The following is a 26,844-nucleotide window of genomic DNA, read 5'->3' as shown; positions in this document are numbered from 1 at the left end:
CTCCCTTGTGGCCTCTTGATTTTGGAGGCTGCTGCTGCCCAGGCCCAGGCCAGGCCTGTGATCCTGAGAACAGCAGAGCCAGAGCTCTCGGCCCTACTCACAGAGGTGGCCACCAAAGAGGGCAGTGCACTTGGACCTCGGGTGCAAGAATGCCTGGCTCCACCAAACCCCCTGAGAGAGCCCACGGCCCTCCCCAGGGTCCTTCTCCTCAAGGCTTGGGCTTGCCAGCCCTCCCAGGTTGACAGATGCAGATAGGGAGGCCAGATGGGCAGTGAATTCCCTCAGGGTACACAGAGGCCCCCAGGACTTGAACCGGGGTTTCCAGCCTCCCGATGTGGGCACTGCCCTGCGAGTCTCTCTGAGCTGAGCTGGGCTCCTGTCTACAGTGGCATTGGCCGCCCCTTTCCCCCTGACATCTCCTGTACCACGCCTAGGCCACCCCCAGCTGGCCATCACTCTGGACAACCCAGCGGTGGGCTCTTGGGAGTGGGCTTTGCTCCTTGGGCAGCTGCCCCAGAAAGCCTGCAGTGCTGCCCTCTGGTCAGCAGAGGGCTCTGGGACCCCAGGGGAAGGCTTGCAGCCCAGTCCAGCCGGGAGAGGTGCCTGGGCCTCTGTCTCCCGAGGGCTGAAGGCCTCCTCGGGCCCCATCCTCTGGGAGGCCGAGTTCCGGGGTTCCACCCCTGCCGTCTCTGGGGCTCACTGCTCAACACAGCATAAGCGTGGCCCTGAGCCAGTCATCCTGATGCAGGCACGGCCATGGAACTCCCTCCAGGTCATCTGGGCACTGGAGGTGGAGGGCATCTGTTCAGGTCACCAGGAGGTCTCCTTCTGGGTGGACTGCGAAGCTGCAAGTGGAAATCCTATCCTGGGGGAATTGGGATTGGGCTCCGCCCAGGCTCGGCTGCCTCCTGCTGCTGTGGGGTGCTGCGCAGCTCCCTGGCCCTCCTGGGGCCTCTCTCCAGTCTGTAGGGCAAGGAAACTCCCTCCCTGGCAACTGAGAGAGACTTGAAGGGGACACTGTGTGGGGTCTTGGGTGGGCAGCATGAAGCTGTGGTAGTCACCTCCCAGGAAACACAAGAGAACAGGGAATGGACCCTCAGGGTCACCTCTGCCAAGGAGGACATCTGGAGGGTGGAGTGGCTACACGTGGTACAGAGCCTCAGTCTAGGACACGTGTGAACATGTGTGTAGTATTCCCATTGAACGTCAGGGCACAGAGAGGGGATGGGCTCTGTCCACCTGTAGGCCTGGCCCAGAACCTCTGCGCCTGTGTCCTTTGGTCCCTTTCCTGGCAGTGCCTGCATAGCAATGGGCAGGCCCAGTGGGAGCCCACAGCCAGATCCAGACTGGCCCTGCCCTTTAAGGGTGCCAGGCAGCCAGGCCCAGGGGCTTTCCTGGGGCAGCCAGCGGCAAGGTCGCATCCCAGGGAGCGGGGTCCACAGGGGTGGGGGACTGCCTTCTTTCTGCAGCAGGAGCTTAGGCTCAGCAGGGCAGTGTGGTGACCCTGCTCCTGATCTCAGGACCCCAGAGAGGATGGGGGTCCTGACTTTATTCCCGTGGTCCTCTTCAGAGGAGAAGATTTGACCTGGGGACCTCAGTTTCCTCACCACCGAGCCGCCCCTCCTGGGCCTAAGGCTCTTGAAGTCAGAACTCTGCCTACATGCCCAGAAAGGAGGCCTAGGAGAGAGAATCTTGGCAAATTAACATGTACAGCAGGGTTTTAATCACCCCTTTAATCGCAGCCGTGGTAGCGGAAATCATCTCCCGGCTGAGTGCAGGGGGCGGGGCTGGCCACGCAGATGGATTATTCATTAGAGTCTGAACTTGGGTTTCACCCGACTTTTCCAGTGTGCCTTCACCCACTCCAGGAGGTAGAAGCTGGGCTGGGCTCTGCACCCCGCCCCTGAGACAGAGGGGGGCCTGAGTGTCCCTCGTCCCTCGTCCCCGCTTTCAGTTCTCTTTGGCCTAGGTGTTCTGTCTCCTCTCCCTCGCTCCCCTCCCTGCCTCAGTTTCTCCTGCCCTGAGATGTGGTGCCGCTGGCTCTCTCCTGGGGGACTTGCCCAGGTGTGGGGCGACCTGGATCACCCTCGCTGCTCCCTGGCTTCTGGCCACACTAATGGACGGTTTCCCTCTTCTTGGCCTGGCTGACCCTACCACAGGGCCCTCTACTGCCCTGGCCAGCAAGGACCCTCACTCAGACTTGTGCCCACAGGAGGATGCCCCTTACAGTGGCTCTGCTCAGTGGTATGGACACAGGCCCTGGGATCCTGGCTGGGTGTGGCCTTGAGAGACACAGGTCCATCAGAGGACAGGTCCCAGAGTTCTGTCAGGGCACCATGAGTGTCAGTGGAGGGGCAGGCTGCCCTTTAAGGGTGCCAGGCAGCCAGGCCCAGGGGCTTTCCTTGGGCAGGACTCAGCTGGCAGCAAGACTGGTACTGGCTTCCCTCCCCCTCCGCACCTGGGGACCTCGCTGGGCAGGAGGCCGTCACACCCTAAGGTGGTGGCTCTGAGAGCCCAGAGGCAGCCCCGAGCTTTGCTGCTCAGGCCTGTCCTCCTGCCTGGCCTTCCCAACCTCGCGGCCCAGCATCCCTATGAGTGGCCCCAAGCCCCCTGGACCCTGCCAGGCTGGCTGCAGGCAGGGATGGCTGGGGCAAGGGGTGTAGAAAGTGGGGCTGCTGCCTGGCAGCAGGGTAGCTCCCCACAGGTCCTGGGGTGGCAGGGCTTGATGGCGGGCCAGGAGATGGGAGGGGGTGCAGCTCAGCACAGGCCTCAGCCTCTGGTCCCGGGCACCTGACAGGACCCTGTGCCAGGGCAGTAGGGTCCACCCTTCAGCATCCCCTGGTGCCAGAGCCTGCACAGCCAGGTGGTGAGGACTAGCCAGGGCACCCCTGGACACGGTGGGGTGGGGGGACTTGATGCAAAAAGGGTTGGAGACTTTACTAGGAGCTGGCCCTGGGGCCAGGCCCCCAGGAGGCTGGACACCCTCAGCCCAGGGCAGCTGGTGGAATGTCACCTCAGCTACCCCTGAAGTCTCAGCCCTGGGGCACTCCTGGATCCAGCCCACGGGGCCCTGTGGTAATCAGGTGGGTGTTGCCAGACTGGGCTTTTGGCTCCTGCCCCTAGCGGGTGTAGTTATTCCTGAGTATGAGGGCTGCCTCCTGGAGGGAGGGGAAGGATGGATGGCAGGTGGTCGCTGGAGCTGCTGGCAGGAGTGAGCCGGCTCCACCTCCCCTTCTGGCCTCTGAGCCAGCTGGCTTAGTGCCGCCCGAGACCCCGAAGCTGTTGGCGCCCACAGCAGCCTGGGCGGGTCGTCGTCGTTGGGCAGCCAAGGGTTAAGGGCAGGCGGGGCTCCCGCGGGAGGGGCGGTCCCAGTGGTGGCCGTGGTGCCTCGCCCCGCCCCTCCCCTCCCTTCCTCGGCCGGCGTGCCCAGCATTGGCGGCGCCGGCAGCAGGCTTTGAACGGCATGGGTGCTGTGTGCAGGGCGCCCCGGCTCAGGCTAGGGCTTGGAGGGTGCTGGGGGCCAGCGCGGGGCCCTGGTCCCCTCGGGCTGAGCCGGTAACAGTGGGGCTGGTGCCCGTGGGCCATGGCAGAGCCCGGGGCCCCCAGCGGGCTCACCCGGGACCAAGGTAAGCAGGCAGGAGGGTTCCTGAAAGGGACTGCGACCCTCCCTGTGGGATTCCAGGGCCAGAATGGTGTTGGTGGACCCCCAACTGCGAGAGCATGCTGGACCCCTCCCCTCAGGTCTCTAGGAATCCTACGATGACCCCATTCCCCAATGACTACCCAGCCCCTCGCCCTCCACTGCCCCAGCCCTCCACAGCCCCAGCTGCCATCCTGCAGGCAGATGCCCCCTGCAGAGGGTACGGAGGCCCAGGTGAGCAGCTGGAGGAGGTGACCCTGGCCTGACTCGCCCCCAGACTCCAGCCTGGAGGGGGCAGATCTGAGGGAGCTGGGGTGTCCAGTGGGGCTGCTCTCCTGGCCCAACCCCACTGCTTCCCGTGCCTGAGCTTCAGTCAGCACCATGGACAGGGCAGCATGGTCCTCCCTGGCGTCAAACATTCTTGCTCAGATCTGTCCCGTTTCCCCGACCTGGGGAACGGGCATTGCCCTAGGCAACCATGCAGAACAGCAGGGTGATAAGCCCTGAGGCTGCCCAGCGCTGCCCGCAGAATCCAGGCTGGGCGTGAGAAGGGGCTGCCCGCAGGGCTTCTGAGCTGGCGTCAGCAGCCCGGCAGGCAGGCAGCGCAGAGCCTCCCTGGAGCAGAGTTTCCGTTTGCCCCAAATGCAGGAGTGTGTGGGGGCTCCGGGCCAGGTGTGGGAGCGCCAAGGGTGAAGCGGAACGGCAGGAAGAGCTTCCTTCCCGGGCGGGTTCCCGGGAGAGTGGAGGGGTCTCCTGGTTGCTGTGGACCTGACTTGTTCTGACTTCTGATTGGCATGGATGCCTGGGAGGAGCTGGGGCAGTTGGGAGTGCTGTGTGCCCTCATACGGAACACCCACCCTCTCTGAGCCTCCAGGGACAAGAGGGACAGTGTGGGACCACTTCACAGGATAGTAGGCGAGCACCTGAAGCCAGTGTGTCTGCGAAGTGTTCCACAGAGGGTCCCGTGGGGTTCCGGGCCTGGCCTGTGCCCTGCTCCAGGATGAGTGTCCTCCTCGCCCTCCCCGTCCCCTCCCAGGCTGAGGTGCCTTCACGGAGGGAGGGCAGTGTGGCTGGGCTCTTGTGGGTGCAGGTGCTCTGAGGGGTTCCTCCTGCTCTGGGCACTCCCCACCATAGCCCCACCCCTGGGGGGCCTGGCTGTCATGTCTGGCCCACCTGGTCCCCGAGAGCCCACGGAGGCAGAGTCCTGGGCTGGCCACTAATGGGGCAGGGGCTCTCAGCTACAGGTGGTCCCCAGGCCCCGGGTCAGGGAGACTCAGCCTGGGTTTGCAAACCCCCAGGGGAGGGGACCTGGCCAAGGAGGGGAGGATACAGCAGGGGCAGCTGGGCCCATTCTGAGCCTCCATCCTCTGGGCAAGGGCCAGGTGCTGCAGGGAAGAGCCACACTGGCATGGTCCTTTTAGTCACAGTGTGCTGCCGAGGACAGAGCACCATGGGGATGTGGGGACACTCCCAGCTCCTGCTGCTTCCCCTGGAGCACCAGGGCTGGCCCCCACCCAGGGAGTGTCTCCTCCTGGGCAGGAGTAGGGTGCCAGGGTCCCACGGATGTGCCTGCATTCACCGTGGTTGGCTGGGAGGGGCTGAGGAGGGGCTGAGTAACTGGACGCATCTGTTGGGATTCGGCTTCCAGCACGGCCCACGCGGGCGCTCCACAGGCTGCACGGACTTCCTGTGTGGGGAACGTGTGGGGCAGGGTGGGGGCTGCAGCCCCATTCCTGGGTGGGATGTTTTCTCTGGCTCTTGGAAAGTCACCCCCTGGGCACAGGGACCCCATACCAGCCAGGTGAAGGCCCTAGGGCAGGGCCTTATGTGGGGTGGACAGCCTCAGGGGACAGGAGCTGCTCAGGGGCAGGAGTAGCTGGCCCCGGGAGCCCTCCAGCTCCACCTAGAAGGAGACAGGCAGGTCCTGGGGTGTGAGGGTGGAGTCCCAGCTCAGGGGAGCAGGCCACTCATTCCTGGGGGCAGGTCCTGTAGCCTGCTTAGGCCTCATAGCCCGTGGACCTCCAAGGGTCTCGGGGCATTGTGACTTCATGAGATGCCAGGAGCCTTTAGGGAGACGGACTGGGAGGGCCAGCTGTGTCTCCAGAACGCCCCCCACTGGCTACCTGTGAGTGCTGTGGGGCTGTGGAGGACCCAGGGCTCTCAGGAAGCTGCTCCCTGGCCTCCGGGTGGCCTGGGCTGCTCTGGCAGGATGGAGTGCCCCAGAGGCGAGGACTCACCCAAGGTGCTCAGCCCTCCTGCGTTTTCTTCTCCCAGGCTCTGCCTGGCCCCACTCGGGCTGCCCATCCCTCCTGACTGACTGGGCTCCAGGCAGCAAGGAGAAAGTAGGGCTGGCTCTGCCCACAGCCTGGAGGACTCTCCCTGGGAGTTTCGGGCCCCCCACCAAGGGCTCCATCTGGTGACCTTCCAGGTTTAAAAGAGCCCCACCCCAAGCCTCCTCCCTCTCCAGTTCCTCCTGGAGTGTTCTGGGCAGTGGCGTGGGGACCAAACCTGTCCCCCATGCTGGCCGTGCACCTGTCTTCAGGGAGCCGTGGCCAAGTGTGTGTGCATCTGCTCAGCCAGGCCTGCTCGAGGGCGAGGAGACGAGGAGAACGGAGGCTCGGGAAAGCCAGTTGTTGGTGTCAGGGACAGGGCCCCAGGGACATGGGGCTGAGGGGCGCCTGCGGGAGAAGGGAGCTGTGAAATGGGCTATTAATAGAGTCCTCTTCCTGGAGGACTGTCGAGTGTGATTAATGCCACCACTGTGAGCTGAGCTGCCACATGCCACCAGCTGGGGCTGTGCGGGGCAGGGAGAGGCGCATTCTCTGGAGGGACCCTCACTGAGGCTGGGACTTGGCCCTGGGGCTGAAAGGAGGCCTGGGCTCTGCTGGGCAGTCAGAGGAAGGCCTGATGTGGGGGTCTCCCTGGGCTGAAGGCGCTTCTCCCTGTGGCCAGACTGCCTGGAGGGGACAGGATTGGGGCAGGAGCCCAGGGCCACCTACACAAGAAGGGCCTTCTCTGTGGGGATGTGCTGGACAGTGGATACCCGGCCTCAGAGAATGTCCTGTCCATTTCTGCCACTGCAGGCTGTGTGGACCACCCCGGGACTGAGAGCTCCTGATGTTCAGCACCTTTGCATGCAGCTGGACACCTGTGGACCTCTGTCCGTCAGACGGTCTCCATCCCTAAGTCCCTATTGGGTGGTGAGACTATAAGAAGGCCCTGCTAGTGCTCTCCCTGGGCCAAGTGGGGCTGGATCCTGGAGCTAATGCCGAGAGCTGAGGATGGCCAGGTTGCTGCCATCCCCACGCCTAACGCAACAGCCAGAGCTGGCTGCACAAGCCCCAAGGACCTTTGGGAGCAGGTGGAAGGGGGGGGCTGAGGCCGGGGTGAGCCAGGTGTGTGGTGAATGGAGCATGGATGGCCACAGGGGACCCTCTTCCACTCCCTGAGTTGCTCGCTGTCCCTGCCTGGCTCTGGGGTCTGAGAGCTCTGATGGGAGAAGGCAGGGTGGACAGAAGCTGCCCAAGTGGGCACAGCAAGACCTGGCCAGCCTGCCCTGCGGCTCTGTCCTAGCTGTGGAGCTGCACGCCATAGGGTTGGGTCCTCCCCTCCCCTCCCCTCCCTCCCCAAGAGAACCCTCAGCACCCTGCTGAAAGCCAGCGGCCTGTCCTGCAGGAAGGGGGCTGCTGGGGGAAATTGTGTCCTCTGAGCAAAGCACCTGTCCCTGATGTCTCTTCCCAAGCTTGTCTGGGGCTGACCCCATCAAATGACCCTGGGCTGGCCACGGCCATCGTCTCCCAGCAAGCTGCCCCGGGGTCCCTCTGGGGAGGGCTGGAGGAGTCGACTCACACTCCCTGATAAGTAAAAATAGTTGGGGAGGAGGCGCCCAGACGTGCGGGGGGATGCGCTGCTGCTCTCAGACGTTTAAATTATCTCGGCCATATGTGTGTGGGCCCGTCCCTCCCTCCCTCCCTCCTGAGCGGCGCTGGGCAGGGGCTGGGCTCATCCCGGTGGGCGCCCTGCAGGGCTGGGCTGGGGCTGCTTCCTCCTACCTCCTCTCCTCCTCAGGCACCACCTGGGCACCTCCTGTGTGCTGAGCTGGGTTCTCAGATCGAGAGGCGGCACTGGGAGGGCCAGGGGAGCCTCGGCTCGTGTTCCACACTGCTGACCCTTCTACTTAGGCAGACATGGGAAGGGACCCTCTGAAGGGCCTTCAGGAAGGCAAAGAGGACAATGAAGAGGCCTTGTGGGGGGACAGCCGGGCCTTGGTGGGCCAGGGCAGTTGTGGAAGTCCTGGGAGAGGGCACCAGGAGGGCAGACGGTGCCCCTGTGCCCAGCCTGACTGCTCACTATGAGTGCGTGTGCATCGCGTGCCGTTCCTTGTAGTTCCTGCTCCTGGCTCATGCAAGGGGCATCGTGGCACCTGAGGGTGTGTGCATGGGCCACAAAGCCTGTGGTTGCAATTTGTGGACTTTGTGGGCTCTCCAGCCTTCCCCGGGGAGAGGCGGAGGTGCTGGGCTGTCCCTGGCCTTGTGGCCGCTGCCACGGGGCCTGCTGTGAAGACAGTGCCCATCTCTACCACAAGGCCACTCCAGCTGCCCTGCCTCCAGCAGTGTGGCCTTGTCCTCCTTCATGCAGGTGCTGTGTGTCCTGCGCGAGTTCTGGGAAGGAGGGCACCCGGCTGCAGGGGACGCTTTTTGATAAGGGGAAACTGAAGCCCAGAGGTGGAGGCGCCCAGGGGCACTGTCTCCTGGCCGCTCTCCAGGCCAGGCTATCGGGGCCAGCAGGGGCAGAGCTGAGCTGAGGAGGGTCACAGTGCCCTCTCGGAATCAGACGGGGGCCTGAGGCTCATGGACCTCTCCCTGTCCCTTCTTCCAGCTTCAGATGGTCCTGTCTGTCTGTCCATCTGTCCTGGGCATCTGGGCACAGGTTCTCTAGGAGAGGGCTAGAGCTGGCCGAGCGTGGAGGCCCAGGAGCCCACTGGCTCCTGCCCCTCCTGGAGCAAGCTACATGGCCTTGGCCCTCTCCTGTCCATCCCTGGCCCTACCCCACTTCCCACCAGGGCAGCTGGGTGCTGGGTGAAGGAGAGGAACCAGGAACAGGTCCTCAGTCCTTACCTGAGGAGCTCCCTGGGTCAGATCTGCGTTGAGGGGTTTTGGGAACCATGTGGCTGTGGCAGGGGATGGGGTACCACTGGTGTGTGCGGGGTGCAGCCTGAGGAGGGACCTGGGAGAGTCTGAGTGGGATCCTGGCCTTCCTGACCAGGGCTGCTGGCCCTCAGGTGGCCTGGACTGGGAACTGGGTTCAGCTCTGGCCTCCATGTGAGTGTGGCCAAGTGTGGGTGCTTCCTTAGCCCCTGAGCCTGCAGGGGTGGCACAGGACAGCTGGGCCAGTCTGCATCAAGTGTCCTGGATCAGGCTTGAGCCTGGGCCACCTATGTGTGGACTACAGTTGGGGTCAGGGCCTTGTGAAAAAACACAGGGCCAAGGGTAGTGCTCTCATCCCACTGGAGATACGCAGGGCAGTTGGTGCCCCATGCCGGGCAGGCAGGGTGAGTTAGGGCGTGCCGTGGAGGGGCCTTGGGCCCACCGAGTCCCTCTGTGACTTGTTATGGGGCTGGCCTCCAGGAATCTTCTGGGTAGCTCTCAGGCTGCAATTGGGGTGGGGGCTTCTTCGGTCCCTGGCCTGGGCCCTGAGTGTAACTGGTGCTGCTGGGTGGCTCTGTGTGGCTGTGGGGTCCTGGCTGGCTTGGAGGGGGCAGGGTGCTTCCCCAACTGTACTGGCTCTTTGGGAGCAGCCTCCCCACTCTGTGTCAGGAGTCGGGTAGGTGACCCTCCTGGCTTGGGTGGTCAGGCCTGCCTGCATCTCAGTGGGCCTGAGCCCAGAGGGACCAGGGGCCTGGCAAGTGGCCTCTGACTGTGCTGGTCTTGGCTCAGCTACACTGCATGGTGACAGAGCTGCCCGGGGCTGGGACGCCCCTGTGACGTCCCCAGCTTGGGACACTGGCTCATTAGCAGCTGCAGGTGTGTTCATCTGTTCCTTCCTGAGTCAGAGGTTGGGTGAGGGTCATCTGGTCCCCAGGGCAGCGAAGGGAGCCTCGGGCAGAGCCATTCATCAGGCGGATTAGCTGGGCCTTCCCTCCTGGTCAGAGGAGGATTACAGCCTGGGGCTGCTGAGGAGGTGGCAGGAGTCTGGGGTGCAGGGGCTTCTTCCCTGCTCCCTGTAATAGAAACCGTCCCGGCAACAGTGTGGGGCTGGGGCCAGGCCCACTCACTCTGGGCCCCCTCCCAGAGCCCCATCCAGGCACCCACGTCCCTCCCTGGTCACAGTGGGAGGCCAGTGGGTGACTTGAGGAAGGAGGGCAGGGGAGGGAGTGCTGCCGCCTGGGGGACGGGCCGGCCAGGGGAGGGCAGGTGTGTGTGTGTGGGGGAGCCCAGGGCAGAGGGGAGCAGCGTTCTTGGATTCCAGGAGCTGGTGGGCTGTGCGGCACGGACGCGGGGAGACGGTGGGAGCAGGCAGCCGGGAACCGGGTGGCCTCTCCCCATGCCCAGGGCTGAGGCGTGTGGTGGCCCTGGAGCACCACGGTGTGGGCCTCGCCCTCTTGCCCAGCCTTGGTGTCCAGAGGCCCTGGCATCCCCAGAGCTTGGCCTGCTTCCTCTCCCTGGCTCTAGTCCTGCTGCTCCCTGGGGGTTCCAGGCTCCCCCTCCCCAGGTGGCCATGCTGCCGGGGGCTCCTGCCGCTTGTCTTTCTGGGGACTCTGGGGCTCATGCCTCTTCCTGTCCCAGTGGCTGAAGGTTCCCTGGTCCAATTCAAGGCAGAAAGGGCAGGCTGCTGCTGACCTCCAGCCAGCAGATGAGGTAGGGCCTCTGGCCAGGGCTCCTAATTGGAGTCTGGGTTTGGCTTTGAGTCGATTATATCGGATCTCTGTGGCCAGCTTCCTGCTGCCCAGGGACAGGCAGGCCAGGGCCACTCGGGCTGCCTGGGACAGAAGGCCCAGAGGTCCTCATCACAGTGAGTGCTGTGGTCGTACAACAGCTGCCCCCGGCAGGGCTGGCCTGTGCTGTCGTGTGGGGCCTGGCGGGGGGAGCTGACCAGGGAGATGCCCAGAGATCCTGGAGGTGCGGAGGCCTCCATTTCCCTCCTCTGCCCCAGGGCAGCCCGAGCACTGTTTGCTCCTAGGACGTGTGGCTGCCCTGGGGCTGTCTGGGCAGCTTGTGGCTCCACTGGGACCCTTGGCCACTTGGCTGGTGGATAGGTGGGCCTGACCCCTTCCCAGGTCAGGAGGCTGTCACGAGGGGGCAGCCTGCCCAGGCAGGCCCGGTCTCAGGGGCACAATGAAGTGGTGACTGTGCCCCTGGAAACAGCTGTCCCATGGCTCAGCCCTGTGGGCATGGGGAAAAGCCAGGCTGGACGGCCAGCAGGGGCCTAGGGCTGGGGAGGACCTGGGGAGCCACAGACAGAGCTCAAGGGCCCTGCGCTCACCCCCCTGTGCTGGGAGCTGGAGCAGAGAGGTGTCCTGTGTGACCTGGGAGAATGGCCTGGGCAAGTGGCCTGCAGAAGCTGGTCACTGGGCCATGGGCTTTGGGAAAACACGCTGCCACTTCTGTCCCTGCTCCGGGCCTGCTCCCTCCTGGGCTTTGGGATCCACTTGGAGGTCCCTGTAAGCGTGAGGCAGGTGGGGTCAGAGGTTGGGGTGGAGCAGAGAGGAACAGACACAAGCCTTGGGCACCCAGGGTAGGCAGGACCTGGTAATGGCCCCAGGGGTGGACCCATGAGAACCACCTCAGGCCTTGGGGTGGTGTCTCTGGGTCCTGGGAGGGGCCCATCTGTCCTGCTGTCCTCCCTTAGTCCTCAGGCATGAGGCCTGGGGCCCAGGACAGCCTGCTGCCTTCCCCATGCCCCCTTGCAGCTGGGCGTTCCCTTGGCCTAGATCCTCTGGACGCTGGGTTGGATCCAAGCAGGATTAGCCGGGATTGGTCTGAGGTGGGGGCGCCGAGGCTGGCAGCTCCCCAGCCCCCAGGATGCAGCTTCTTCTGGTCTCCTGGGGCCCTGGAGGATGGGCGGGCTGGCCGGGGCCTTCTGGGGCTGCAGGTGGCCGTCGGGCCAATGCGGCGGGGCCTGGGGACAGCCTGGGAGAGACTTGGGGCTCTGAGGGGGAGGAGGAAGAGGTGGGTCAAGATTGACAGCACAGAGGAGCCCTCCTGCCCAGCACTGCCTCTGCCCGATCTGCTGCCCGGGCCTCTCGGGCCTCCGCGAGCCAGCCCCCACCACTGCCATCACTTGGGGATGTGCTGGACCATGGGAGCCGTGGCCCACCTGGCAGAGGTGCTTCTCTGGGTGGGAGGGAGTATGGTGGTGTTGCCATGGGGCAGGTGGACCCACTAGGTGAGAAGGGCCAGGGAGCAGTTTCCCTGCTGAGGACTGGCCAAGCTCTACAGGGCCATGGGTCTGTCCAGGTGCCTTGGGGCAGTAGGGGCTGCTCTTGGAGGTGCAAGGGGCCTGGGGTCTCCCATCCCATCCTGCATCAATCAGGTCTCCTTCTGGGGATGAACAGGGTCCCGCAGCGTTGGCTGTTTCACTCTCGGCCACTCGGGCAGCCTGCTGGGTACCCCGGCCTCCTGGGGGCTGAACCCGGGGTGGGAAGCCAGCAGGGCCAGTGCTGGGGCCTGGAGGAATGTGCTGGGGGCAGCTTGGGTGCTCGAAGATGCCTTCCAGGGGGTCTGGGGCACCTTCTGCCCAGGCAGGGTGGGCTGCTGTGCTGAGCTGGCCAGGAGGGCCTCTAGGGAGGTGAGAGTGAACGAGGAGGCGCGCTGTGCTGCCGGGAAGGCCTGGCATCGTGTCCTGTGGCCCCCGGAGGCTGTGGTCAAGGCTCTCTGCCTCTCCAGCCTGCTCTGCCTGGGGGGCCTCATCCAGCTCAACCCTCCAAAACCCTGTGGTGGCCTCAAGGACCTGTGTGTCCCCTGTCCCTGCTGCACCAAGCAGTCACACCTGTGTCTTCCTGAGCCTCGCTCCCTGTGAGTGCGGAGCCTGCGGCTCCTTTTTGCTTGTGGTCAGCACTAGCTCCCTCCTCAGAGTCCCCAGGTGGAGCTGCCCAGGTCCCCTGCAGCACCCACCAGGGGTCCCTCCCTATGTGCATCTCACAGTGTTGGACACTGTTGAGCATCAGCAGCTGTAGCTCTTAGGGCTTGGGGGCAGATACTGACCTGTCCCTGGGCCAGGGCCAGCTGACCCTGGCCTGGACTCCTTAAAGCCTATGGCCCCCTCTCCTGTGGACAGAAAAGGGAGATTTGATTAGTCCCTCCGACCTCAGATCTGTGCCCTCATGCTTCTGTGGCCTTGGAGAGTAGACAGTGGAGTGTCCTTGCTGCCCACTGGGGAGGAGGAGGTTCCTGGGGATGCCACAGGAAGGGGGTACTGGCTCTCAGGTATGGCCTATGGGCATGGGTAGCACCTGCTGGGTCTGCCCTATGCCTGGCTTAGGGGTCTCTTCTGCTCAGTGGCTCCTGAGAGCCAGGCTAGCCACTGGGCCCTGTGTCTAGCTGTGGGCTTTCCATGCTCATTCAGTCTGAGTGGTGGCCCCTCAGGGTCCAGACTGACTGTAGCATTGTCCAGGTGTTTCTGGGATGGGCCACGGCCCAGCAGAAAAGGGCAGGTCCCCCCTGGGGTCTCGCCTGGCCCCAGCCCTGGGTGGGTGGACGGGGGTAGGTAGGGCATGGGCTGCTGCAGCTCTCACGGCCCTGAGGTCTGTCTCTGCTGTGTCCAGTGGAGCGGTGCATGAGCAGCATGCAGGAGGGGACCCAGATGGTGAAGCTCCGAGGCGGCTCCAAGGGCCTGGTCCGCTTCTACTACCTCGACGAGCATCGCTCCTGCCTCCGCTGGCGGCCCTCACGCAAGAACGAGAAGGCCAAGAGTGAGTGGGCAGCTTGGGGAGCGGGAGGGACAGTCCCAGAGCTCAGGAGCCCTTCCAGAGCAGCTGCTGGACAGTTGGGTGCTGAGCCCCTGCGTCTGCGGTATCTCTAGACTCAGGTGGCTTTGGAGTTCCACGGTAGCCTCTGGACTACAGGGCGGGAGGGGCTGGGGCTGCTCATGGGCAGGGTCCTGGGGTGAGGTGGGCTGGGGGCAGGCAGCCCAGTGGGGGGGAGAAGAGCAGCCTGAAGACAGGAAACAAGACCTGAGCCAGGCGCCCGGGGTGGGGCTGGGGCACCGAGCACTGGCCCAGGCAGCCTGGGTGGAAGCACAAGGGGAGATGTGGCCAGCTTTGTGCAGGGGTCGATGGGAGAATCCGGACACTGAGGGCGAGGTAGGAGGCCAGGGTGGGAGGGACACTTGAGCCTTACAGACCAGGGGTAGGTGTGTCCAGTGCCTGCTCTGGCTTTGCTGAAGGGCAGTATCCAGGTGTGCCAGGGAAGGGCCTCAGTCTAGTGGTCGCCAAGGACACCACCACAGAGCCCCAGGAGGGAACATGGTGAGGATGTCCTGGATTGGATGGCTCCTCCAGACCCCCAGGGGCCAGCATGAACTGTCCCTTGGGTCCTGGGAGGTGGAGCCTCCCTAAGGCTGCTCAGATAGGAGAAGCCCCAGCGGTCTTGGATGTCCACTCTGTGCTGGGTACTGTTCCTGGCACTGGGCTTCCTGTGGGAACTGAGGCGTGGAGCTGGTGTGGTCATGGTGAGGTGGGCCTTTGCTCACCGTACTGACCACTGAGAAACCCAGAAGGAGCAGGGGAGCAGGCAGACGCAGGTCAGGGAGGCTGCCGGGGAGCAGCGGGGGCAGAAACCAGCAGACTGGGCTGGGGCCCCGCCAGCCTCCCTACCCCGGAGACCCAGCTGGTGCTTGGAGCCCCCCTGGCCATGAAAGCCTCCCAGTGGGGCAGGAGCAGCATGGGCCAGCTGTCCTCTGAACCGATATCCCGCCACATGCCAGGGATAGAGAAAGGCCAGCAGGCAGCGGGTGGCGGGGGCAGCAGCTGTGCTGAGCCCGGGGTGCCTGGTGCCCAGAGGGGCTGCCTGTGGCCTGCACATCTGGGAGGGTCCTGCTGACACCTGATAGGACTGAGCCACGCGGCTTCCCTCTGCACCACTCCACACCTGCCAGGACTCGTCACAGAGGCAGCTGCAGGACTGAAAAGGAGCTGGCCTGAGTTGGACGGGTGGACGGGCTCCTGAGAGTCCTGAGTCGGCCAGACGCCTCTCAGGAGGGAGGAGGGGCTGCGGGGTCAGAGCCGAGCCACAGGGGGGTCCTCAGCCCAGTGTGTCTGCGCTCATACTCCTGAAAAGGCTGGGGGCCCCCGCAGGCTTGGGGCGTTGCTGGCGCTGGGCCGTTTCCGTGAGCGGAGGTCAGAGCCCCAGGGTGTGCAGCCGGGGCAGGCGAGAGATGCCTGGCCCCTGGGAGGCCCTGACCCGCCCTCCCCACCACCCGCAGTCTCCATCGACTCCATCCAGGAGGTGAGCGAGGGGCGGCAGTCCGAGATCTTCCAGCGCTACCCCGACGGCAGCTTCGACCCCAACTGCTGCTTCAGCATCTACCATGGCAGCCACCGGGAGTCGCTGGACCTGGTCTCGCCCAGTGGGGAGGAGGCACGCACCTGGGTGACCGGCCTGCGTTACCTCATGGCTGGCATTAGTGACGAGGACAGCTTGGCCCGCCGCCAGCGCACCAGAGACCAATATCCTTGGACACTGGAGTAGGGACAGAACCCAGGAGCAGACCCCTTGACTGTCCACCTGGGTGGGGCACCTGCCCCTCTCTGGGTCGTTGGAGGAAGGAGGATGGGAGGGGCGCATGGGCTGGGGTCCTCCCTTCCGGCTGCCTCGGCTGCAGGTTGGGGCGGCGTGTCCAGGCCTGGGATCCTCATTGGCCCCTAACTCGGTGCCCAAGTGGCTGAAGCAGACGTTCGACGAGGCGGACAAGAACCGGGACGGCAGCCTGAGCATCGGCGAGGTGCTGCAGCTGCTGCACAAGCTCAACGTGAACCTGCCCCGGCAGCGCGTGAAGCAGATGTTCAGGGTGAGCCGGGGCAGGCCCTGTCGGACACCACAGGGGCTGCCAGAGGCTGCCGCCGGGAGGGGTCCCGGGTGCACCAGGGGAGCTGCGCCCGGGTTCTTCAGCAGAGGAAGGGGAAGGCACTCCCCCAGCTGGGCCTCTGCCAGCTCCAGGGAAGGGGCTGGGCACAGAACATAGGCCCGGCCCCAATTCTGGGCACTCGGGGCAGGCAGGCGGGGTCCCAGCCCCCACGATCCCTGGGTCTCAGAATGCCTTGGCCGGGGCAGGGCCCCCACTGACCGAGAGGCCCCGGTGAGCTGACGCATGCTGCCTTGGACAACCGCCTGGTGCTAGATGTTATGAAAATGTACCCCACAGGGAAGCGGAGGCCTTTACTGTGTGTAATTAGTTCTTTAGCTGAGGAACTCTGCTGTCAGCAGGTCCTGTTTGGGGCAGGAATGGGCTGAGCCAGCACCAGGCCCTGGGTCTCCTCACCTTACTGCAGCCTGGAGAGGGGCTCATGAGCTTCAGCACCATGCCTCCCCCCAACACGTATGTGTACACGTGTGTGGGCTCACACACAAGCACGTCCACGCTCTTGGCCTGACAGCACCGCTCGGTCCAGTTTCCAGACAGGTAGTCATGCCTGGCTGGAGTGGGGATGGCAGCAGATCTGGCCCACGTCTGTGATGGGCTGGTGCTGTCAGACTGCCCACCGAGGACTGCAGAGGCCCCCTGGGGACAGAGACTGCCTGGGCAGTGGGACTGGCGCATGGCTCACGCCTGGTGTCAGCAACCCCCTCCCCCTGACTGCTTGGGGACGGCCCAGCCCCACCCCTTCCGGGCCTCTGGGGGCAGCAGCCCCTTCCTCAGGGTGAGGCTCCTGGGACCAGGCAGCAGAGCCCCAGGGGAGCCTCACAGGTAGGAGGAGGAGGAGGAGGGTCGGCCCTTGTTGGATGGGCCTGCTGAAGGTCCAGCTCAAGGTCACGGTTTGACCTGTGGCGGACCTCTTGCAGCCCGTGCTTGCCCACCCTGTCACGAGTACCCTGGGCCTCTGGGCTCTCATGGGCTCTCAGGGTCCCTCTGTGCAGTTCCAGGCCTGGCTGTGCGCTGGCACCACCAGATTGTCTGGAGGACGTCCTGGGGAGGGGGACAGACTTTGCGCCGGGCTGGCAGTGGAGTGGGTAGGAGGGGTCAGGCTCCAGGGCTCTGGAGAGGAGCAGGTGGCACCTCACACCCCAGAACCCACGCAGTTCAGACCCAGTGGCCCTTGTCCATGGTGGTCAGCCAGCCAGAGATGGCCCCAGTGCCTGAGCACCTGCTCTCCCAGCCCACCCATGCAGCAGACCTCTGCTGGTGCTGGAGCCACAGGAAGGGAGCGTGGCTCCAGCCAGGCTCAGGTCACTCTGATAATTAGCATCAATTTGTTTGTAAGAAAAAAATCTTGGTATTATTTCCAGCTGCCTGGAACTGCCCAGTCAGAGTGGAGATTGATTAGACTCCAATATAATTTCATTAAACCCAGGAACGCTGGAATGTGGGGTGACCAGTGCCCACCCTGTGCCCGGCCGCCCAGAGCACCCTTGGCCTGCAGAGACCTGGCTCGGCAGAGGGCTGGGGGAGCGCATCAGCCCTGTGGCTGGCAGTAGCACTGCCCAGGGTGGCCATGTTGCTGGGGGTGGGGTCAGGCCCCCTTTTTCTTGGGGGGTTGAGACCTTAAGAGCATTTCACTCACTGCCGAAGGACAGAGCTCTGTGCTCACTGGTGACTGGCAGATGTCCCGCCTGGACTTGAGGCCATGCTGCTCAGCCCAGTGGGCAAGGAGTGATGCTCGCCCTGGGATGCGGCTGCTCGACAGTGGGTGACCAGCCCAGCTCCTCTCTCAGAAAGGCACCTCTGGCCTGTAGTGGGCATGGTCTGGTGGTCCCGGGTGAAGCCGTTAGCTCTCAGACTCAGGGCCGCCCTCCCATCTAGGGTCAGACACACGAGGTCCCGTCTGTGCCTGCTGGGCCTTGGGGCCTGTGGCCTTGGGCTATCCTGGCCTTGGCCTGGGACGCAGCACGGGCACTGGGATCCCGCTGCACACCCATGTCTGGGCCAGGCCTCAGCCAGGGAGTGGGCAGCAGGGAGCACGAGCCAGGGCCCGCTCACCCCAGAGCCCTCTCACGGAGGAGGGGACTGCTGGGCTGCTGGGTGAGTGTCCTGGCATGGAGGGCTCCTCGGGGGACCTGGCATCATCTCCTGGCCACACGAGGCTGAATGGCCACACAGGGAAAGGCCGTCCTGTGGCTGGCAAACCCAGCATGTGCAGCTGTCCATGGTGATGGGCCTGCCTCCCTTCTGGCCCCACCTGTGGACATGGTCATAGCCTGGGGGATGGCGCCTGTGGTCTGCTCCCTCAGTGCCCACATGGGCTCCTCCTGGCCTCCCTGAGAGCCCTGGATGGGCTACTGAGAACCTAAACCCCCTCAGCCCACTGATGGCTCTGGGCAGGGGACCCTGGGCTGTCTGAGTGCCTGCCAGGAAGCCTCAGGTGGCCACAGCTGTGGAGGGGCAGACTCAGTGCACTTCCATCCAGGCTGTCCACTTCACAGAGGACTGGATCTGGACGTTTTGTGCAGGCCCAAGGACTCCGAGTACCTCTGGATGCTGCTGGTCAGGCACCTGTGTGCCCAGGCCTGGGGTGCCAGGGCCCAGGACAGAGCCTGCCTTTGGGCAGATGGTCAGTGGAGGGCCAGGATTGAGGCAGGAGGCTGAGCCGTGTCCTGGGCCCCCAGACGTCCTGTGCTGCTGAGCACCTAGGCAGGCATGTGTCCAGCCCAGGGCCACCCCAGCCCAGGCCATGAACACTGCCACTCTGTGAAGTGCAGGGTCCCTCTGGCCAAGCACTCTTTGGTGAGAGGGCTGGTCTGGGTGCCACGCCAGGGCCCCTCACCTCCAGGCCAGTAGTGGGCTTGATCTGCCCACCCACCCCACCCTGGTCACCCAGCCTTTGCAGGGCCCCAATTCCTAGGGAACGAAGGCCTCAATTAGCCTCTTCCACTGTGGCCTTTCTGGCCCTCCCAGGGACCCGTGGACCCTGTGGTGCCTTAGGTCTCCTCTGGGCAGCCCAGCTTTCAACGAGGGGGTGCCCTTGTGCTCCAGTCTGCCCTGGGCTGACCCTCGCAGGGCAGGTGCTCCCCACGCCTGTGGAGGCAGAGAGGAGGCCGCGGTTGGTCTCACTGGGCTCCCTTGCGGGATTGCTCATGGCAGCCGTGGCACCTGGGGGAACCCCTCAGGCTTCCTGGGGTTGTCTGGTGCGTCCCCCTTGCTGCCGAAGGCTGAAGTGACAAGCCATTTACCTCTACCCCGGAGACCCGAGTCGGGACGCTGCTAGCCCCCGGGGCCCTGCATTTCTGATCAGTGGGCAGCCAGTAGTAATTGTGGGCTGTGGGGCCCAGCCTGGGGTGCAGGTTAGCCCCAGTGTGAGGTGGTGGTGACTCCGGTGTGGGGTGGCTGGGGCTGACTCACGGTGGTCAGATCTGTGTCTTCCAGGGTTGGGGGGCAGCAGGGAGCCCTGTGAGCTATGTGCCCAGAGGGTCTCAGGCGGTTCTGCGGGCAGGGGAGGAGGGGAGGCTGGGCTTGCGCCTGGGGCTGGACTGAGGAGGGGGTGGGCCTGCAGGGCCCCCGTGAAGGCAGGGGCTTGCCTCGTAGGAAGCGGATACAGATGACTGCCAGGGAACGCTGGGATTCGAGGAGTTCTGTGCTTTCTACAAGATGATGTCCACGCGCCGGGACCTCTACCTCCTCATGCTGACCTACAGTAACCACAAGGACCACCTGGACGCTGCCGACCTGCAGCGCTTCCTGGAGGTGGAGCAGAAGGTGAGGCCTGGCCGGGCGTTGCCTGGCCGGCTGCATGGCCGGTCCTTCAGCTCTGCTCAGCGTCTGGGCCTGGGGACAGCCCAGCAGCTGAGGCCAGCAAATTTGCTTCAGTGTCAATTTTCCAGGGTGCAAACCACCGGGGGGCTGCCAGGTGGGCGGGGCCTCCGTCCAGCTCTGTCCTGACAGAGGACCCCAAGCCTCCAGATGGGACCCACAGCTTGCCCATGGCACCAGCTTCCTATTGGGTATCTTGAGGACTAAGTTTTGTGGCCCAGCCTTTAGAACTGCCCCTTAACCACAGCGGTCAGCCACAGAGGCCTGACCTGTGTGTCCAGCAAACACCAGATGCTACCTCTTTATCTTGACCCAGGAAGTCGGTCCACATAAGAGGCCATACCAAGCTGAGTGGTCCCTGGGAACTGCCCCCCTGGGTCAGGTCTCCTGTCCCAGGCCATCACTGGGACCACATACTCCCTGGGTGGCAGGACTGCAGGTCCAGCCCAGTGGGGCAGAGTGCCCTGTGCGAGGGGCTCAGACAGTGTGGGGCCCTGCTGTGCTGGCCCTGGGCACTGTGAGGACCAGCTTCCTGGACCTGCCCTCCTGCCCCCCATAGGCCCTCTCAGGGAGGAGGGCAGGGCAGGGTCAAGCCTCAGCGCGGCACAGCACCTGGGGACAGCTCAGGCCTCTGCTGTGCCTAGCCTCGTTCTTCCAGTCAGGCTCATGGTGATGGCCACGGGCAGCTGCCCTGGGAGTGTGGCAGAGCAGCAGGAGGGGACCCCAGGCGGGGCTCGCGAGGGGCCACTATCGGTGCCCCTCCCCTGCCCCTGCATGTCCTCCCTAGGGGCTCCCCTGGGCCTGTGGTCCCAGTTCCCCTCCCACCTCACGGTTTGCTGGGCTCCGTCCCTTGGAGACCACGTGGGACCCCTTTTCCCGTCCTCTTGGCAGGACACTTGGTCGTTGTGTCCAGGAGAGACAGGCTGGCTCCTGGGGCTAGGTCCTACCGTCCTGGGTGACCTGCTCCCGCCTACCACTGTGGGTGGCATTGGTATGAGGCTGTGGGATGTGACCCTGGACAGCAGGCCCTCTGTCCTGCCCAGATAGGGATGGACAGAACTGACTCTCTCCCTGACCTTAGCTCCAGGCTTCCCAGAACTTCCCCTGCAGCCTGGGGCCCTCTGTCCTCTGGGCAGGTGGTTTGAGCCCTGGGCTTAGCCTCCTCCAACTCTGGGCTTCCCACGGGACATGGCTGGCTCAGAGATCTGACCCCACTTCGCCCACTCCGCACTGTTGCCTGGCTCCCGGGGACTTCCCAGAACCCCCCTGGGCTGTCCTGGCGGGAGAGCTCCGGGTCTTGACTGACAGCACAGGCTCTGGAGGCCGCTCAGCCTCCATGCTGGGCCTTCCTGAGCCGGGCTGCATTGCTCAGCTTCCCAGGAGGGTCAGTGGGCAGGGATTGGCTGGAGCAGGCCAGGGAAGATGAGCAACCTGTGCCCATGGGCCCTGGCAGGTGGGGTATGTCCTCCCTCTCCCGTGCTGCCCACGTGGGCCTTGGCTCCACACCAGGCCCCAGGGCCCAGCCAAAGACCCCTTCTGGAAGAGACCTGTCAGGGAAAGCTCTTCAAAAGTCACGTGACCCTCTTGTCCTCTGGTCCCTGAGTCCCAGGCAGTGTGACCTGGGTTTGTCTCCAGCCCACACGTGTTGCTCCCACTGTGGTCAGTCCTGATGTGACCAGAGACAGGGGCAAGGGGGGGTGGTGACGGTGGTGGGTGGAAGGGAGAGCTCTGGGGGGCACCCCAGACCAGTGATGGGCTGGCCTGGGCTCTCGCCCCTGCTCTGGCCTAGATGAAGGGTGTGACGCTCGAGAGCTGCCGGGACATCATTGAGCAGTTTGAACCCTGCCCAGAGAACAAGAGCAAGGGGGTGCTGGGTATTGATGGTGAGTGGGCATTGCCCCGAGGCCAGGGCACTTGGGAGGAGGACGGGCACTTGGGAGGAGGACAGGCACTGGAGGGGTGGCCTGCAGGCCTGGACCATGGCTCTGTGCCCCTTGAGGTGGGGCAGGAGGCGATGAGAGGGGCTGGGAGCAGCGCTGACCCCTCCCCTCCTCCCTGCACTGTGTGACCACAGGTTTCACCAACTACACGCGGAGCCCGGCAGGCGACATCTTCAACCCGGAGCACCACGGTGTTCACCAGGACATGACGCGGCCGCTCAGCCACTACTTCATCACCTCCTCCCACAACACCTACCTCGTGGGCGACCAGCTCATGTCCCAGTCCCGGGTGGACATGTATGCCTGGGTCCTGCAGGCTGGCTGCCGTTGCGTGGAGGGTGAGCCCATGCCTGCCCTCCCTGGCCAGTCTGGGCCTGGCCGGAGCATGGCGTCTCCTGTGGGAGGTGGTGGGCAGAGTCTCTGGGCAGGGGCTAGAGTCCAAGGACAGCCCACCCTGCTTGGTGGCTGAGCCCCAGGCCTGACTGGGGTCTACCTGTTGCAGTGGACTGTTGGGACGGGCCTGACGGGGAGCCCATCGTGCACCACGGCTACACTCTGACCTCCAAGATCCTCTTCAGAGATGTCATCGAAACCATCAACAAATACGCCTTCGTGAAGAATGAGTGAGTGGCCATGCTGGGGGTCTGGCCCAGCAGTGGGCAGGGGAGGGGCTCCAGGGCCAGGGGCTGTAAGAGCCAAGAGGCAGGTCTTGTTTTAGGTCTGTCTTTGAGGAGAGAGGGCAGGGAAGTGAGTCTGGGGAGAGGGCTGGCTGGTGCATGCAGGGGCCCAAGAGCCCGACAGGCCAAGGCTGCGCAGGCAGGTGTGTCTGCAGCCCGTTGGCACACTTGGGGCACCACCCCCTGGTCTCAGCCATCCACCTGCGGTGGCTGAGAAGCCACACTGTGTCCAAGCTAAGTTTGCTGTCACTCAGCGGTGGCTGCAGAAACTATTGAGGAAAATCCAATTTAGTTTCTGGAAATAGAAGGCCGCCTCCCTGCCAATGAACTCTCCCCAAGTCCTGGCCAAAGAGGCTCAGGCGAGGAAGGAGCTGATTGAGTGGAGGAGGGAAGCAGGAGCCCAGCTGATTTAGGAAACAGGAATGGCGTGGCCCTCCCAGGAGAGCTGGCCTGCGGTCCATGTCCAGCTGCGGGGCAGGCAGCAGCGAGGAGGCCTCTGCCGGCAGCGGGACACCAGGGACTGCAGGCGAGGAGAGTGCTGCAGGGCAGGTGGTTGGACACACAGGGGTCCGGTGTCTTTGCAGGAACCAGGCATCTCTGCAGCACCCTCCCCCAGCATCAGGCTTCTCCCCTGAGGTCCCTGTGTGCCCCTCCGCATCTCACCTCTGCCCATCTCTTGCTCTGGTCTGTGCCCTCTTGGCCTGGGTCACCTACATTTTCTACAAGGTCATGATCACCTTTTGTAAAATACAAGTAAAATGGCTAAAGGCAAATAGAGCCAAAGGACTTGGCTGGAAAGTTACGCGCTGTCCTCCCGCTCCGCGCTGTGCTGGCAATAGCCCTGTCCAACAGCTGGTGCGTGCCAGGCTGTGTCCCCTCCTTTATGGAGCATGTGAGGGCCTCGGGCCCCATAGCCTCCAGTATCCAGGTCTCGCAGTCTGGCCTCTGTTCTGCATTGTTCAGCCGATGTTATTTTTAAACCTTGACTTTTTGTTTTCCTGGAGTTTCTAATTCCCTTTATTTATTTATTTTTCTAATTTGGGGGAAGAAGCTCCTGCCTTCTTTATTTGTTCCAAAACCTCCAGCTCCTTCTCTATTAACTCACTGGTTTTTCAAACTTGAGGTGGGTGGCATTTTTTCTTCAGTACCAGGGACTAAACCCAGCAGTGCCTAACCAGGGAGTCACATTCCCAGCCACACCCTACTCTCATTTTTTAAAAAATTTTTTTGAGATAGGGTCTGGTTAAGTTGCTGAGGGTCTCACTCGGCTGCTGGGGTGGCTTTTCACTCCCCATCCTCCTGGTTGGGCTGTACCTTGAAGCAGCTGGCAGACCCACCTTCCTGGGCTGGGTGAGGGCCCTTTCTCCATCAGTGGCAGAGGTGCCCAGGGCCGAGCCCTCCGCCTGGTGCTGGCCTCAGAGCATGCTCCTCTTGCACTGGGGCCACAGGTATCCAGTGATCCTGTCCATCGAGAACCACTGTAGTGTCATCCAGCAGAAGAAGATGGCCCAGTACCTGACTGACATCCTCGGGGACAAGCTGGACCTGTCATCAGTGAGCAGTGAGGATGCTACCAAGCTTCCTTCTCCGCAGATGCTCAAGGGCAAGATCCTGGTGAAGGTGAGCCGCCTGCCATGGGGCCACAGCGGGCCTCTCACCTGGGCAGGCTGGGCGTCTCCCTGCTGCAGGCAGGTCCGGGGGGCCGGGCCCGGTCGGGCCTCATTCTCCCCATGGTGCCGGTCCGGTCAGGGATCTCACACCCAGGACGGTTTCCTTCCCATGGCTGCTGCTCCAGGAAGTGCCTGGTCAGAGCGGGAGGGCAGCTCCCTGCCCTTGCCGGCTGCTGCTGTGGGTGCAGGTGCTGGTCTGTCTCCCTCAGCGTGACCCCTGCTCCCTCCACCCCCAGGGGAAGAAGCTCCCAGCCAACATCAGTGAGGATGCAGAGGCCGGTGAGGTGTCGGACGAGGACAGCGCCGACGAGATTGACGATGACTGCAAGCTCCTGGATGGGGATGTGAGTGGCCGGGGGGTGGGGGAGCCCTCTGGTCCTGGCTCTGGTGGCGACTTAGGAAGACAGGCAGCCGAGGGGTGGCCACAGGCAGGGGCCGAGCTGCGGTGCAAAGCTGCCCGACTGCAGGGAGGCCTCCCCCGGGGGCTAGGGGCCCTGGCGGCCTGCCACGCCCCTCCCCATGAGAAACAGAACCCATGTTCCCAGTGGTGGGCCAGCCCCACGCCTGCTGGGGTCCTGTTTTGGTCCCCTGCTTCTGAGTTGACTTGGGGTGATATCCACTACCCACCCACAGTCTGCTTGGCTCTTCAGCAGGTGGGTGCCAAGTCCTGCTGAGCTGGACTTTGGGTGGCCAGCGGTCCTGCTCCGCCTCCCCCATGCCCAGAACTGGCCCCACTCCAAGCAGTGCCAACCCCAGTGCCAAGAGCTCCTGCAAGACAAGGCCACTGGCCTGGTAGGTCCTGCTGTGGCCCTCCGCAGAGCGCTCTGCACCTCTTTCTGCAGCCGGCCTGGCCGCTTGGCCTGGGAATTGCAGAGGGAGCTCGGGTCTTTGGGGACAGTGGCTGTGCAAGGGCAGGGGCTCTGTAACTGGCCTCTCTCCTCTTCTGTGCCTGGCTCCAGCTGTGGTTGCTGTGAGGCAGCAGGACTACTTCTCCCCCAGGGGCTATTGGAGGGAAGATGTTGTGCAGGAGGCTTCCCGGCCTGGGCGGCTAATTGTCTTAGGAAGCCCCGAGGCAGCAGAATCGTCCCACCCTGGGCAAGCCTGCGTGTCTGCCTGGCCCCCGGGGGTGCACACCACGATGGTGTGTCCACTTAGTGCCCACTCCAGCAGGACTCCCTCGAGGGGTCCAAGGGCATCAGGTCATGCTGGGGGTGCCCTGGTAGGGAAAGGCACCTGGCCAACCTGGAAGCTCCTCTGAATTCTACCCCTTGCCCCCTGTCCACCTCCTCAAGGTGGGTGGAACCTGTGTGGGCTTCTAGATCCTGTGTTGCCCACCAGGTGCCCTGACCTGCTCCCCTGAGGCCCACTGGACGGGGCACCAGGAGCGCCTGCTGCATCCCCAGGGCAGTCTGTACCCTGAGAAATCAGATGGACTTGGGTCCACGTTCTGCCCACTGCTGTTTGCAGATGGGCCCCAGTCAGACAAATCACAGCCTTTGTGAGCTGGGGACAGGTAATGGGGGGGGGTGCTGGGGCTGTCACCTGCTGCTGCTTGCTGGGCTGGGGATGACACCGAGGGGCCGGCCTCTGGCTCTTGCAGGCCTCCACCAATCGGAAGCGTGTGGAAAACATCGCTAAGAGGAAACTGGACTCTCTCATCAAGGAGTCCAAGATCCGGGACTGTGAGGACCCCAACGACTTCACCATCTCCACGCTGTCCCCATCTGGGAAACCGAGGCACAAAGCAGAGGCCAAAAAGGTGAGAACCCGATGCCCGCAGGTGCTCCGACAGCCAGCCTGGGGTCTGGGTGAGGGCCCAGAGCATGAAGTCTAGACACCCACGCACGTGCCTACACACAGGTACCCTGTGCACACACCTGCACACCTGACCTGAGCCAGACACACCCCCCGTGGGTGCACACACACACCTGATCACAGGTGCACCTGCACACAGCTGCACAGGCCTTGCAGGTGCACACGGCACACCACCTCTGCACACGGCACACCTCTGCACACAGAATGCTGTGCCCTGAGCTGCTGTGCTTCTCCTTGGTGGGCTCCCAGAGCTGTTGGTCCTAGTTGGCTTCCTTTGTGAGGACTCCTACGCTGCCCTCGTCCAGGAGCAGAGAGCTGGGGCTTGGGCGGCACTGTTCTTGAGGCTGGGGTCCCGTCCTTCTCTCTGCCCCCACTTGACTCTGAGAGCCACAGTCTGGCCGCTGACAGCTTGTGAGTGAGATTGAGCAGGTGGCCCCTGGGGGACCAGTGGCTCCTCTTAGAAGGGAATTTGAGCAATGCCACATTGGTGAGGGTCCCATGAGTGACGGGGGGGGGGGGGCATAGTGGGGTCTTGGCAGCTGTCCAAGTGGGCATGGCTCAGCCCTGCCTGGAGCGCTCACAGCTGCGTGGGGACGGCCACCAGCGACCTCATGGCAGAGGGACGTGTTTTCAGGGGTTGGGGTGCCAGCAGGGTGTCCGGGATGGGTTGTGAGGTGCCTCTTTGGGGGCAGCAGGCCTCGAGGAACAGGTGATCAGCCAAGCTGCCTGAGCACAGAGGCCATGCACTGCTGGACAGTCCACGGCAGCTGGGCAGCTGGGCCCAGAACTGAGCAGGCCTCTGTGGGGACCGCAGGCCCTTGGGAGGGGAAAGGGAGGGCATCCCCTGGCTGGGCTGTGCCCCCTGCCAGGACTAGTATTTTTGGAGGTGGGTGTTTGTGTTCCCGCCCACGGCCCAGAGTCCACTGCGCGGGAGAGTCCACGGGAGCAGAGTCCACGGGAGCCGCGGACACGCTCTGTGCAAGTGGCTCTGGTGGGTCCCTGCACTCAGTCCTGCCTTACGTTTCCTGCCCAGATGTCAAGGCAGCAGATTGTGGCCCTCGTGAGGCTCTGCACAGCTGGAGGCTGATGTCACCTTCTGCTCTCCTTGACCGCGGGGCACCTGGGGGCACCTGTGGCGACATACAGCCCACCTTGGGCCTGGGTGGCAGCAGTGGTGGGGGCTGTGCTCCGAGAGGACTTCC

At 63.9% G+C, this 26,844-nt stretch overlaps 1 protein-coding gene across 1 annotated transcript in view; it reads left to right on the top strand.

Moving 5' to 3' along the window:
• The window catches only part of PLCH2 (phospholipase C eta 2), a gene marked incomplete at its 5' end in the record, with an annotated part of 64,989 nt that overhangs the window by 26,598 nt on the left and 11,547 nt on the right, over window positions 1-26,844 (top strand). Inside the window, 10 exons of the mRNA XM_081307347.1 lie at window positions 13,404-13,550; window positions 15,062-15,305; window positions 15,517-15,646; window positions 19,316-19,486; window positions 21,330-21,423; window positions 21,615-21,818; window positions 21,983-22,103; window positions 23,606-23,777; window positions 24,064-24,171; window positions 25,428-25,586. Coding sequence (XP_081163473.1) covers window positions 13,404-13,550; window positions 15,062-15,305; window positions 15,517-15,646; window positions 19,316-19,486; window positions 21,330-21,423; window positions 21,615-21,818; window positions 21,983-22,103; window positions 23,606-23,777; window positions 24,064-24,171; window positions 25,428-25,586 — 1,550 coding nt within the window. The remainder of the gene's footprint in view (window positions 1-13,403; window positions 13,551-15,061; window positions 15,306-15,516; window positions 15,647-19,315; window positions 19,487-21,329; window positions 21,424-21,614; window positions 21,819-21,982; window positions 22,104-23,605; window positions 23,778-24,063; window positions 24,172-25,427; window positions 25,587-26,844) is intronic.

Source organism: Spermophilus citellus, assembly GCF_964194105.1.
Source record: "Spermophilus citellus genome assembly, chromosome: 9".
Classification (NCBI taxonomy): domain Eukaryota; kingdom Metazoa; phylum Chordata; class Mammalia; order Rodentia; family Sciuridae; genus Spermophilus; species Spermophilus citellus.
Note: the sequence above shows the minus strand (reverse complement) of the source record. Positions and strands in the feature narration are given on the sequence as shown.